The sequence below is a fragment of the Antrostomus carolinensis genome, unplaced genomic scaffold, assembly GCF_000700745.2.
Source record: "Antrostomus carolinensis isolate BGI_N321 unplaced genomic scaffold, ASM70074v2 scaffold27186, whole genome shotgun sequence".
NCBI classification, from domain to species: domain Eukaryota; kingdom Metazoa; phylum Chordata; class Aves; order Caprimulgiformes; family Caprimulgidae; genus Antrostomus; species Antrostomus carolinensis.
This window is the reverse complement of record NW_010320189.1, coordinates 2,383-12,845: the sequence shown is the minus strand read 5'-3', so window position 1 is coordinate 12,845 and position 10,463 is coordinate 2,383. Positions and strand designations below refer to the sequence as shown.

The window sequence follows — 10,463 nt, the reverse complement described above, 5'->3', positions numbered from 1 at the left end:
CTGGGTCAATGGGGGGTGTTGCCGGTGGCTGCTCTGCAGCACGGTGTTGGCTGGGCAGAAGTGCCAACGTTCTGAATGCCGTCAGGCATTTCCCACAGCTTTATCTGTAATGATAAAATTACTCTAGAACATTAATATCCCCGTTTTCATGCTTTAGAAGCAACTTAGTAATTTGGTGACTTTACAGTTCACAAGGTTATGTTTAAGGACAGCTGTAAAAATGGGTATAACCCCGATATTAACGGGCATCCCTCTAATGAACCTGGTGCTGTGACCACTGCCATCTCACTTTCAGAGGCAGGCGTGGAATCAGCCCTGAGAGCGTGGGGTACAGGCTGCCACGGAGCGTGTGAGCCTGAAAACACCCTTCACTGCCCCTGCCTGGTGTCCAGGTGATACCTTGCGCCTCTGCCTTTTCACCTGGCAGAGAATGGATTGAGAGGAAATCAGCTAAACTCCTCTGGCATGTGGGAAGCCCTCCCCAGCGCTTGGGGTTGTGGCTGTTTGCTTGGTGCTCTCCCTGAGAAGAGCTTATTAAAACTATCGGATTGAAATCTCAGGGCTGTTCATTGCTTCAGTGGCTGCGTGGCAGCTCGCCATGCTTTCCCCATCTGTTTGGGCTGGGAATTTACATAGGGAGTCCCAGAAGGCTTTTGCTAATGTTTCAGGTTTCTCTGTGTTGAGTTTAAATAATTCATATTCTCTAAGGAAAAATATTTGAAGTAATTTAATGGACATAATTAAGTTTTTCCCCCTTCTCACAGAAAGCAGGTCATTAGTCACTCTCTTTGGAGCAATGTCTGATGTCTGGTCAAATATCAGAAAATAGTTTTTAAGGGTTTTTAAGTTTTTGAGGGTTTTTTTAAGAGCCCTGCATTAGTATAGCACTAAGTGAATGACTTTAAAAGGTTTCTGATGAAAGCATCCAGGGCTGCGGAAATTCTTCAACAAGGACAAAAGCCCTTGAGCTGCAGGCAGGTAAATACAGTGGGAGTCTGGGGATGTTAAAACAGCTGGGTGATGGCACAGCAAATCTGGCTTGAGTGCCACGGTCCCGCGGTGGTGGCTTTGGAGGGCTCAACGGGTGTGAATCTGCTGGATCCTCTTTGCCTGTGAATCTCTGTGGCCACAGTCTCTGTCTTGGCTCTTGTGGCCTCGAGAGGCTGGACCCTGAGTTTGCTCATGGATGGCTTTGGGGAGCTGGGACAGCCCAGGGGACTGACCCCCCATCCCAACAGTGGCTGATGCTTCTCCAGGCTGTCTTGGGTGCCACTTTCCAGCTCCTGTCCTCACCTTTATGCTTTGATCCCCAAGGACTTTCTGGCTGTGCCGGCAGCACGGGATGGGCGAGTGTCTGACATCAGCCGCCTGTTTGTCACCCTGACTGTTGGGATGACCCTGCAGGACCTGTCCACTGTCTGGATCTGGGATGGATCTGGCGTGGTACTTAGGGCCAAGTGCGTGGTGCAGCTTCTTGGGTCTAAATCAGAAGGAAATTGGACAGCAGAAGCAAAGGGGAGGTTTCCCCGGCCCATCTCGTGGCTGGGCACTGCCCACCATCATGGTGCTCTGAAGTTGGGGCACACGATGATGTCCTCCAAGGGGATGACCAGTGCCCCGAGGCCACGCTCGCTGGGCAGAGGGGCCCTTCAAGGCCCTTGGTTGGTCTGACCCCAGCCCGGCTGGTCAGGGGCGCTGAGGGGCTTTGCTGGTGCCGGGGCTGGTGCTCGTGGGCGGCAGCGGTCAGGGCTGTGCCTGGTTGGCAGCGCTGGCGGCCACGGCGCGTGGCCGGGAGGTGTGGGAGGTGTGGACCTTCTCTGCAGGAAGAATGAGCTTTATTTCCCGCTGAACTGGTGAAGCTGTTTGAACTAAATCACAAAGCTAGTGTCCCTGTAACCGCGATTTAAGCGCTGAAATCATCCTGCTGCTGAGAGAACGTTTGTATCCTCACACTGAAATTAGGAGAGATGAAAAAAGACTAATAGGATTTACAGCGCTGCTAATTACTGCTGCTAAAAAGCTGATCCTTTTTCCTGTCCTTCTCTCTATCGCACCACTGCTCTGAAGAAGCCCCCCTGTACCTGGCAGCTTCCGTGGGTTTGCACGTTTCTGATGAATCATTTCAGTGATCTCTGAAATGCAGCCATCTCGAGGGTGGGACCGAGCAGCTTTAGCATCTGCTTAACATCTACTCTCAAATAAGAGGAGCGGTTCTGTCACTGTAAATACACTTAGGCTGCTTTTCTCATCTAATACACATCTAGAGCCAGATGCTGCTCTGTACTTACTCTGGTCTGAAAACCCATTTCCAGCAGATGCACGGCAGGCGAGTGAGAAGCCCTGTCGCACTGTGGACGATCACCTGTCCATCCCTATTTTGTTTTCGTTGGGCTCCTCAGCACTGATGTCTTTTTACCAGTAATTTTACCAGGCTTGAGCTCTGGCCCCTTTCATGCCATTTACTTTGTGGTGCATTGCAATCGCGTCTGTGTAAATGAAACCCTGATGTGGAGGATCTGCCTGACATGTGCTGTAGAGTTGTCTCTTTCTGCTTCATCTTTTCCATCCAATCCCTTGTAATATCTGCAAGGAGAATTTCAACAAAGCCCAAGGTTAATATTTACCAGCCAGATTTGCTGCAAATGAGACAACTTCAACCAGACATTGAATTAATATGATGGAGACCAGTTTCCAAAAATAGCTGTCAGCCACTCTTCTTTGACAGAAACATAAATTTGTGCTGTAGCTAAGTATCCTTCTCAATTTATTTCCTTCCACTTCTGACAGCAGTGTTGGGAGCTGGCTTTGTGCTGCCGGGGTGCTGGGAAGTGCCCCGTGCTGGGCTCTCCTCCACTGGCATCACCCACGTAGGGTGGCCTGGCACCGTGCTCGTTCCCATTGACGATGGTCTAATTAGCAGGCTCTATCCCTTGCCTACGCAGAGTGATGCTACTGAAGCCAATTCTGGCTCCTCTCCCTGCTGTGGCTGGGGCTCTGGGGGGCTGCAGTTCTCCCCGGGATGGGCTCTGGTGGGTGTTGATCCTCTCTCAGAGGCTCCAGCGATGCCTTTGCTGCCTGCCCGGGCAGCCTGTCCCAGCACACAAATTGCCCTTGCAGTCACTTAAGCTTATAACTTCTTGTCCTTGCGCCAGGGAGCAGCCAGAACGCTTCTCTCGTAGCAGATCGTGCCTTGCTACAGATACCTCCGGAAAGTCGGCGTTATCTTTCCTGTGCTTGGCTTCTTGAATAGTAGGGAGACAAATGGATAAGCAAAGCCTTTGAAAAGATCATCCTGCCTGTTGTGAGTAGCAGGTTTGTGGGCAAAACCACAGCTGTAAATGCTGTGAAGTAAGAGTAGGTTTTTCATTGCTGCCAGGCATTCCTTGGACATAAATGTGATCAACATTTTGAGCAAATTTAAAAGGAAGTTTTTCGGCAAAAAAGAGGATTTGGATAAAGTCCTTGATTTTTATTTTCCAAAGGGAAGTGCTACAAAAGAGAAAATACCTGTTTTTTAAGAGAATGGTCTTTCTGTCTGTGTCCTGTTGTACCTCCTCTGCTGGTACTTGCCTTTTTGCTGCTGAGCATCACAAGCTGAATGTGGCAGAGAGATCTCTGCTGTTGGACCCGTTGGTTTTGTGCTCGCCCATTGACTGCCATGACGAGTGCCTTTGCCAGGCTGCTGGTGTCTGATGCCGGCGCTTGTGTCTCCCCTTCCTTGTTCAGCCCCCATGTCCACGGTGGGAAGGTGAGCAGAGGTGCAGGTGGAGGGGCTGTGCCAAGGGCAGGAGCCCAGGTGGCTTCGCAGAGGAGCGTGTGCCTGTGCTGCTGGGGACGAGTTTCTGCTGGGGGAGCCGGTGATGTGCAGGGTGGGGGTCCCGTGGGCAGCTCTTGCCTGGGGAGCAGCGGAGTGTGGCAGCACCCGGCTGCCAGGGTGGGCTGCAGCCTGGGGAGGTGATGATGCCTTTCCTCCTGCCAGTGAATTGCAGACATTGACTTTAAAAAAAATATATATTCCCACAGCAGTGGCCTGGCCCTGAGAGCTCCTGACACCATCTTTCTCTTCATGACAGCGAGCTGAGAGCGGGGCATGTGTCCTTGTGAGTCTCCAGGGCTGCGTGGCTGCCTCACGTGTCCACAGCTCCGCTGCGAGGGGCCGGTGGGCTGCGGCTGCGGCTCGGCAGGACGGGTGGAAGCAGTCTGGGTGCTCCCAGCTCTGGGGTGGAGGTGAGGTGCCTCACACAGCCCGAGTCCTGCCTGTTGTTCTGGGGATCACCCACTCTAGTTGCCTGGTAGGAGAGAAGGAGGAAGGAAAGTGTCTAAAGACCGTATGGGCTGGAGGTTTCCTGAGCGGGCTGGCTCCTTCTGGAAGGTGTCCTGTGCTCTGCATGGCCAGGGCTTGCTCTTGCTGAGTGAAAGTTTGAGGTGGGAGTAGGAATTGGTACTGGTAAGATGCTTTCCTGTGCCTCACGTGTCCCATCAAGGCATCATGTCACTACAGTGTCCTTAGATAGAAAATAAATAGTATAAATAGTTCAGTTTGAAAGTTAGAGAAATTGACAATAATGAGTTACAGTGTTTTGTCATTTAGTGCAAAGATTCCTCCTGAAGCCCAAGGTCTGCTTTTCTATTTAAATACAAAAAAGATGGATCCAAATGTACAGTGCTTGGGGCTTTTGATTTGTTTCATCTTTTATACATTAGCTTATAAATGTGTGTGTGCTTCTGGAGTTTATTTTATCTTCTGAGTGATGTTTGAGTATTATGCATAATAAGTTTATTTTTTCTCCTGGGATTCTGTAAGTTGCACAAAGCACCAGGTTTTACTTTCATCATTGATGCAGCCACCGGTGTCCTGGAGACAGACGCGGCGCTGGCGGGGCCGGGGCTGATGGGCAGGTTTGGCAGCACTTGTGAGGGCTGGAGCTGGGGACGCCGTGGCCGTGCTGGGTGGCAGCGGGGTGGGGAAGGGGACTGCACGTCAGGTGGGGGCTGGGGGAGTAAATCTGCGTGAATAATCACTGAGGAGATTTATACTTCAGTTTCCTCTCTGAATTATGGTTTGGCTTTCTCCTCCTGGGTCTTGTGTTCTAGCAGGACGTGCCTGGAGCACTTTGGTGACCTGGACAAGTGACAGTTTGAAGGCGAGGAGAGCTTTGTACTAAATTAATTTAGAGCATCCTCCTCCGTCCGTCTATTAGCAGCCTCTGTGGTAGCCGTGATGCCTTATGGTAGATGCTGCTTTCTGTCAGTCATGCATATGAAACACCCATGTAGAATATGCTTTCTCTTCAGTCTCTTTTTGAAGTAATGATCAAGCTTGGAGATATTTATTATTTGGGATTGCATATTATGTTGCTGCTTTACAGCGTGTCTGAAATAATTACGGCTGTGGAAATTGTGGCAGAGCCAGTCACAAATTACTCTGTGACACTTAATTTTAGAGCAAACTACTCAGAAAATTACAAGCATCACAATTTGTTTGCAGAATTCTTGTCAGGCTTAAGGTTATAGATCCCTGGCTGCTAGATGGGCACGCTGGACGCGGGGAAGCACGTCTTGCCCATGGGGAAGGGAGTTTGTGTGGGATAAAGCACTTGGCAGGAGTAGGGTGGGTTGGAGATGCAGGTCAGTCAGTCCTTTGCAGGGAATCATTTGGTTGATACATCAGGGAACTGAAAGAGACAACAGCAAATTGCAGTTGGCTCAGTGGATGTGCCTGCTTTAGCGTGTCCTTGAGGAACATTCCTGCAGCATAAAGAGCAATTGCTGCCGTAGCCCTGAATTCAAGCAAATGCATTCTTTTAGATATTTCAAGACTATCTTACTAAATATTCTTGGGTATTTAATTTTCTTTTGGATTAAATCACTGAATTTAATTTCAGCTATTAAGAGCTCATTGTTGGAGATGCACAAAGAACTAGCCTCTGGACATAGGTTTTCATTTCAGTGCTCTTCAAATTAGTTAACGAGGGCAAAAATTATAGAGTAGCTTTGTCCTAAAGGTTTCAGAGATGCTGGGAACATGTTGGACTGTAGGCTGCTGAAAAGTGTTATTGAAAACCAGTTATTAAAAAAAGTTTGCAGAAGACAAGCTGTGTTTGAATTCTCTCGAGTGGCACAGCCTGAAATACCTGTCCTGGCAGGCAAGGTGCTGAGGTGAGAGGAGCTGGAGACCTGATCCAGCGCTCGTATCGATCGCTCCCTCACGCTGACTTTGTCCCTCTTGTCCAGACGTGGAGATTGGACGTGGTTTCTTTCCCTTCCTCCCCGTGGGGCTGTGTAACAGCATCGCTCTCTGCCTGCGAGGCATTGATTACAGTTTTTGCAGTAAGACAAGGCAGGGTTGCAACCCCAGCCTGTAAGGGGAGGGCAGGAGCCTCTCTGCTACCCCAGGACATTCATTGACGAGGCTCCTTCACCAGCTCAATACACCACTGAAACTTTATTCTGCTGCTGTGTTTTGTGCAAGGTCCCCTGTCTGGTTTTGGGCAACTTCTCCTTGTGGGCAGGCGCTCGCTGACACCGTCCTTCCAGGGTACCCGCTCCGATGCTGATCTCTCTGTTCCAGCGCCGGCTGCTTGTCGCCGGCTGCTTGTTCCCCCCCCAGCCACTGTCTTTCCTAAATAGCATTTTTATGAATGCTTACTTCAGCAGGGAAAATTAACACGTGTTAAAAGCAGATGAACTTTGTCAAATACAATTTCATGATAAAAAATGGCAAGGAATTGATTTTGGAAGACAACCGAGTTGTAGTGTTAATTATAAATGGCTGTATAGGCGTTTTGAGCGAAACTGCAGGCGTTATTGATTCATGCTGGCACGCACGCGGCTCTTCCGCTAGCTGCAGGAGTTCAGCAGCATGAAGGAGCTCAATAGTGTTAACACAGGCAATATTCTTCCTCGTTTTTGTTGTTTGGTTTGGTTTTTTATTTTCTTGGAAGATACTTGCAAGGTTTGTGGGTCAACAAGCTGACCTGAGACAGTTTTGGGAGGGGAAAAAAAGAAGCGTCATCTCTGTTGCGTGGTGTAGGTTCAGGTACGAGTCGTGGTGGTCTGTGACCACATCCAGGTCCAGGAGGGGAAGGCAGGTCATGGCCGAAGGTCAGAGGAGGCCGTGCTGGCATCTGTTGCTGGTTCTGTGTGGGTGGGCTGGGAAGTGCAGACCCAGTGCGGCATCCTGAAACCATCGTTAAACCTGAACTGCACCCCTGGGGGGATCTTCAGGTGAGTCCTCCTCTGTCCAGGGCACAGCACAGCACGGCTGGAGAAACAGAGAAGGGAACGTGCACACACACACACATGTTTTTCCCAGCTATGAAGATGAGCAGGAAGGATGCTGGATGGGTTTTGCCTGGTTTTTTTTGCATTAGCACTAACATGAAGTGGTCTGGGTTAAGTAGCTTTATTCCTGAATTCATGTTATGAAGCATTTTCAGCCCAGTATTTAATCTTCCATCTGTGCTCATTCTGTTAATATTTTATGCTAAGCCTCAGTATTCACTTAGGTCTCAGCCCCTTCCCCTCTGCAAAATGATGAAGACTTTAATTAGAAGAGACTCATAAGCTGCAGGAAATGGATTTCTGGTTTTCCTGGGCCCTGTGGCGTGTCCGGGGCAGTGTTGCTGGGTGCTCCCATACTTCTGCTCACATTTGTCTGTTGAAACCCACTGTGTAATTTGGCAAACATTTTGCAGCCGATGCAGTTACGTTGTGCAGAGAAGCTGGAGGCTCGCACAGGCTTGGGGAAGGACGGACGGACAGACAGACGGCTTCACTGCCTGCGCTGGCAGCGGGATCAACACTGCGTGCAGGTGCAGGAAAGTCACAATGGACTTGGCTGGATGGCCGAGGGTCTTGTAGCCAGGCTGGAGCTGGAGAGCCTCTGCTCCGGCTTCCTCTGTGAAGCAGCATTTGCTGCTGCGGTGTGTCCGTGCACAGGCTTCTCCTATGAGCAGGGACCTGGAGATCCTCCTCTTCTTCCCACTGCTGCCGGCATCTGCAGCATCTCCCCGGGACATGGACACAGCCACAGCTACCTGGTCCTCAGGTGTGCTGTCCCTGGGCGAGTGGCAGAGGGGGAATTTCTTTAAACTTGCTGAGTTAGAGGGCTGTACCTCTGCTCGCTCACCCAGCCTGCCTGTGCTTTTAAGGACAATTGTCCTTTTCCTGGGAGGCGAGTTGCTGCTGATGCAGTTACAGTCGGAGAGGTGCTGCTCGGCTTTTGATTAGATTGCACATAGAAGCCGTGGGTCTGCAGGGAGGTGAGATGCTCTCTGGGCAGTAGCTTTGCACTGAGCTTAACTGCTCAGTGGATAACACCAGCCAGAGCTGTGCTGGTCCGAGAAGCTGCTGGAATAGGATGCAGTCTTTGCTCTCATTTGGTTAAAAGCCAGGTTTTTTTCTTCGTGTGCATGTAAGCCACCATGCAGAGCATTTGCAGAGGGAAGCTGTGACTCCTTAAGGGTCAACTTCTGTCTTTGGCTGTGCAGTCAGTGTGCTGGCTGGACCTCTGGAGACCCGAGTTCCGTTCTTGGTCCCGTTTGTCTTGTTTGACTTTGTGTAAATCATACAGTTGTTCTGTCCCAGTTTCATGCTTGTCAGTGTGGTGAATGTTTCCATGCCTCAAAAATAAAACAAAGGTTAACTTAATTGTTTGAGGTAGCCAACTGTTGCAGTGATGGGTATCATAGGTGCACAACATAAAAGGCTGCTGACCAGCTGGTAAATACTGCCAGGGTGATGAATAACTTCATTTTACTGCTGCATGCAAAATCTTGGCTGTGCTTTACTTGAACAGCAACTACAGTCAACCCTGGAGCTTACATAGCCTGTGTCCTGCAGCCAGGTTGTCCTTCTTGATGCACTTAGTGAGTCACTTTTAATCACTGTTCATCGATTAACAAGATAAAGCTGCTCAAACTCTGATGCCCTTTTGCCGATTGATCGGGATCTCTTCTGCCATTTTTTAAGCCTAAAACTTGAACACACAGTTAACTGTGGCTTAGAAGATGTTGGGATCCTTGCTGGTGAAGGAGCAGCTTCTGCATCCTTCTAGCTGTGTCTCCGAGTCCCTGGCTGGAGAGGAAGGTTGTGCTGAGGAGCTGCTGGGGAAGAATCTAGTTGGCAGACTTCATGGTGCTGTGAGGTGGAGATGTCTGAACTGCTGGGGAGGGAAAATGAAAGCTGTCCTATGCCAGTTGAATAGGAAACCATGCATTTTACACCTCTGCATCCTCAATTGCCCCTGCTTTGCCATTGGCACAGACTGAGTGTGAGAGGGGATGTTGCCTCCTGCTCTCGATAGAGCCGTCTGCTCTTGTCCGAGGAGCTGCGGCAGATGAGTCGGTAAGAGAAACCCTTCCCGTGGGTGCATCACGCCGGGTAATCTGCCAAGCTGCAGCTCCAATCAATGTTGCTTGTTCTGCTACTAGTCAGATCGTGTGTGCGTGCAGTGTTGTGTCAGGAGGGGAACGTGCGCTCTCCCTGTCAGTGAAATGAATAAGGCATGGCTGGTGAACAGGGGGTAGCTTGTGTGGGCAGCGATGATGGAGCTGGAGGGAGGCAATTAATCTCTCTGACCCATCCAGCTGCTCCTCTTTGGCTCTAGGAGAATGTATTATTAAATTTTATTATTTAATATTTATTAAGTTGCAGTAGTACCAAAGGGCAAGAAATAGGATAGAAAATAATGTACAAAAAAGAGAATTTTGTACTATAAATTGATGGCCTCGTCTCTTGAGAGCTGCCATGTACCCACTGCCAAAACGAGCACTGTGAAATAACAGGGACACCTAAACCAGCTGGGGACCAAGAAAAGCACTTGTAGGATGAGGTGGAAGAGGGTGGGAGTTTATCTGAGAAAAGAAGTGGAGATGCACACATGATGTGTCACATGTGCTGGGGTACTTTTGTTCTTCTCAAGTGTAAGATTCAGACAACCAAGGAACAAAATTAACAAGGAAGCCCCTGGCCAAACTGCGCCCAGGCTCCTCGTGGATCGTGATGCCGACATTTCTGGGAAATGCAAATCGAGGTGTTTTGTCCAGTTATTAACTGACATCTCTTCTGACAGACACTTTTGTAAACTTACTTCTCCTAGTTATTAGAAAACAAGGAGGAACAGCCTGAAAGATGTTTCTAATTGCAAACGTTCAGTTGCCTCTGTGAGATGTCAAATGGGTGTGAGCGTCAGGAATCCGAGGAACGGCAGCAGCGTGCGCTGGGTTTAGTGCTCAGGTCCCATCAGGTTTGTAAACAAGATTGATTTTCCTCTTTTGCCTGACAGAGGGTGCGAGCTGGAGTCTCGTGCCAGCGTTCGGCTTTGATGCTGTAACGAGATGGGCTTCTCCCCGTGGGGAGGGATGAGCTGGAGCCGCTGCAGACAGAGGTTGCAGTAGATGTGCTGCACCGAAGCCCACGAGCCCCAATCCCAGTGTCTCCAGTGACCTCTGTGGGGTCCC

At 49.8% G+C, this 10,463-nt stretch overlaps 1 protein-coding gene across 1 annotated transcript in view; it reads left to right on the top strand.

The window, feature by feature from the left end:
• The window catches only part of LOC104526154 (ephrin type-A receptor 10-like), a gene marked incomplete at both ends in the record, with an annotated part of 9,601 nt that extends 2,374 nt beyond the window's left edge, over positions 1 to 7,227 (top strand). The window contains 2 exons of the mRNA XM_010169531.2: positions 1,337 to 1,443; positions 7,034 to 7,227. Coding sequence (XP_010167833.2) covers positions 1,337 to 1,443; positions 7,034 to 7,227 — 301 coding nt within the window. The remainder of the gene's footprint in view (positions 1 to 1,336; positions 1,444 to 7,033) is intronic.
• Positions 7,228 to 10,463: the final 3,236 nt, after the last annotated feature.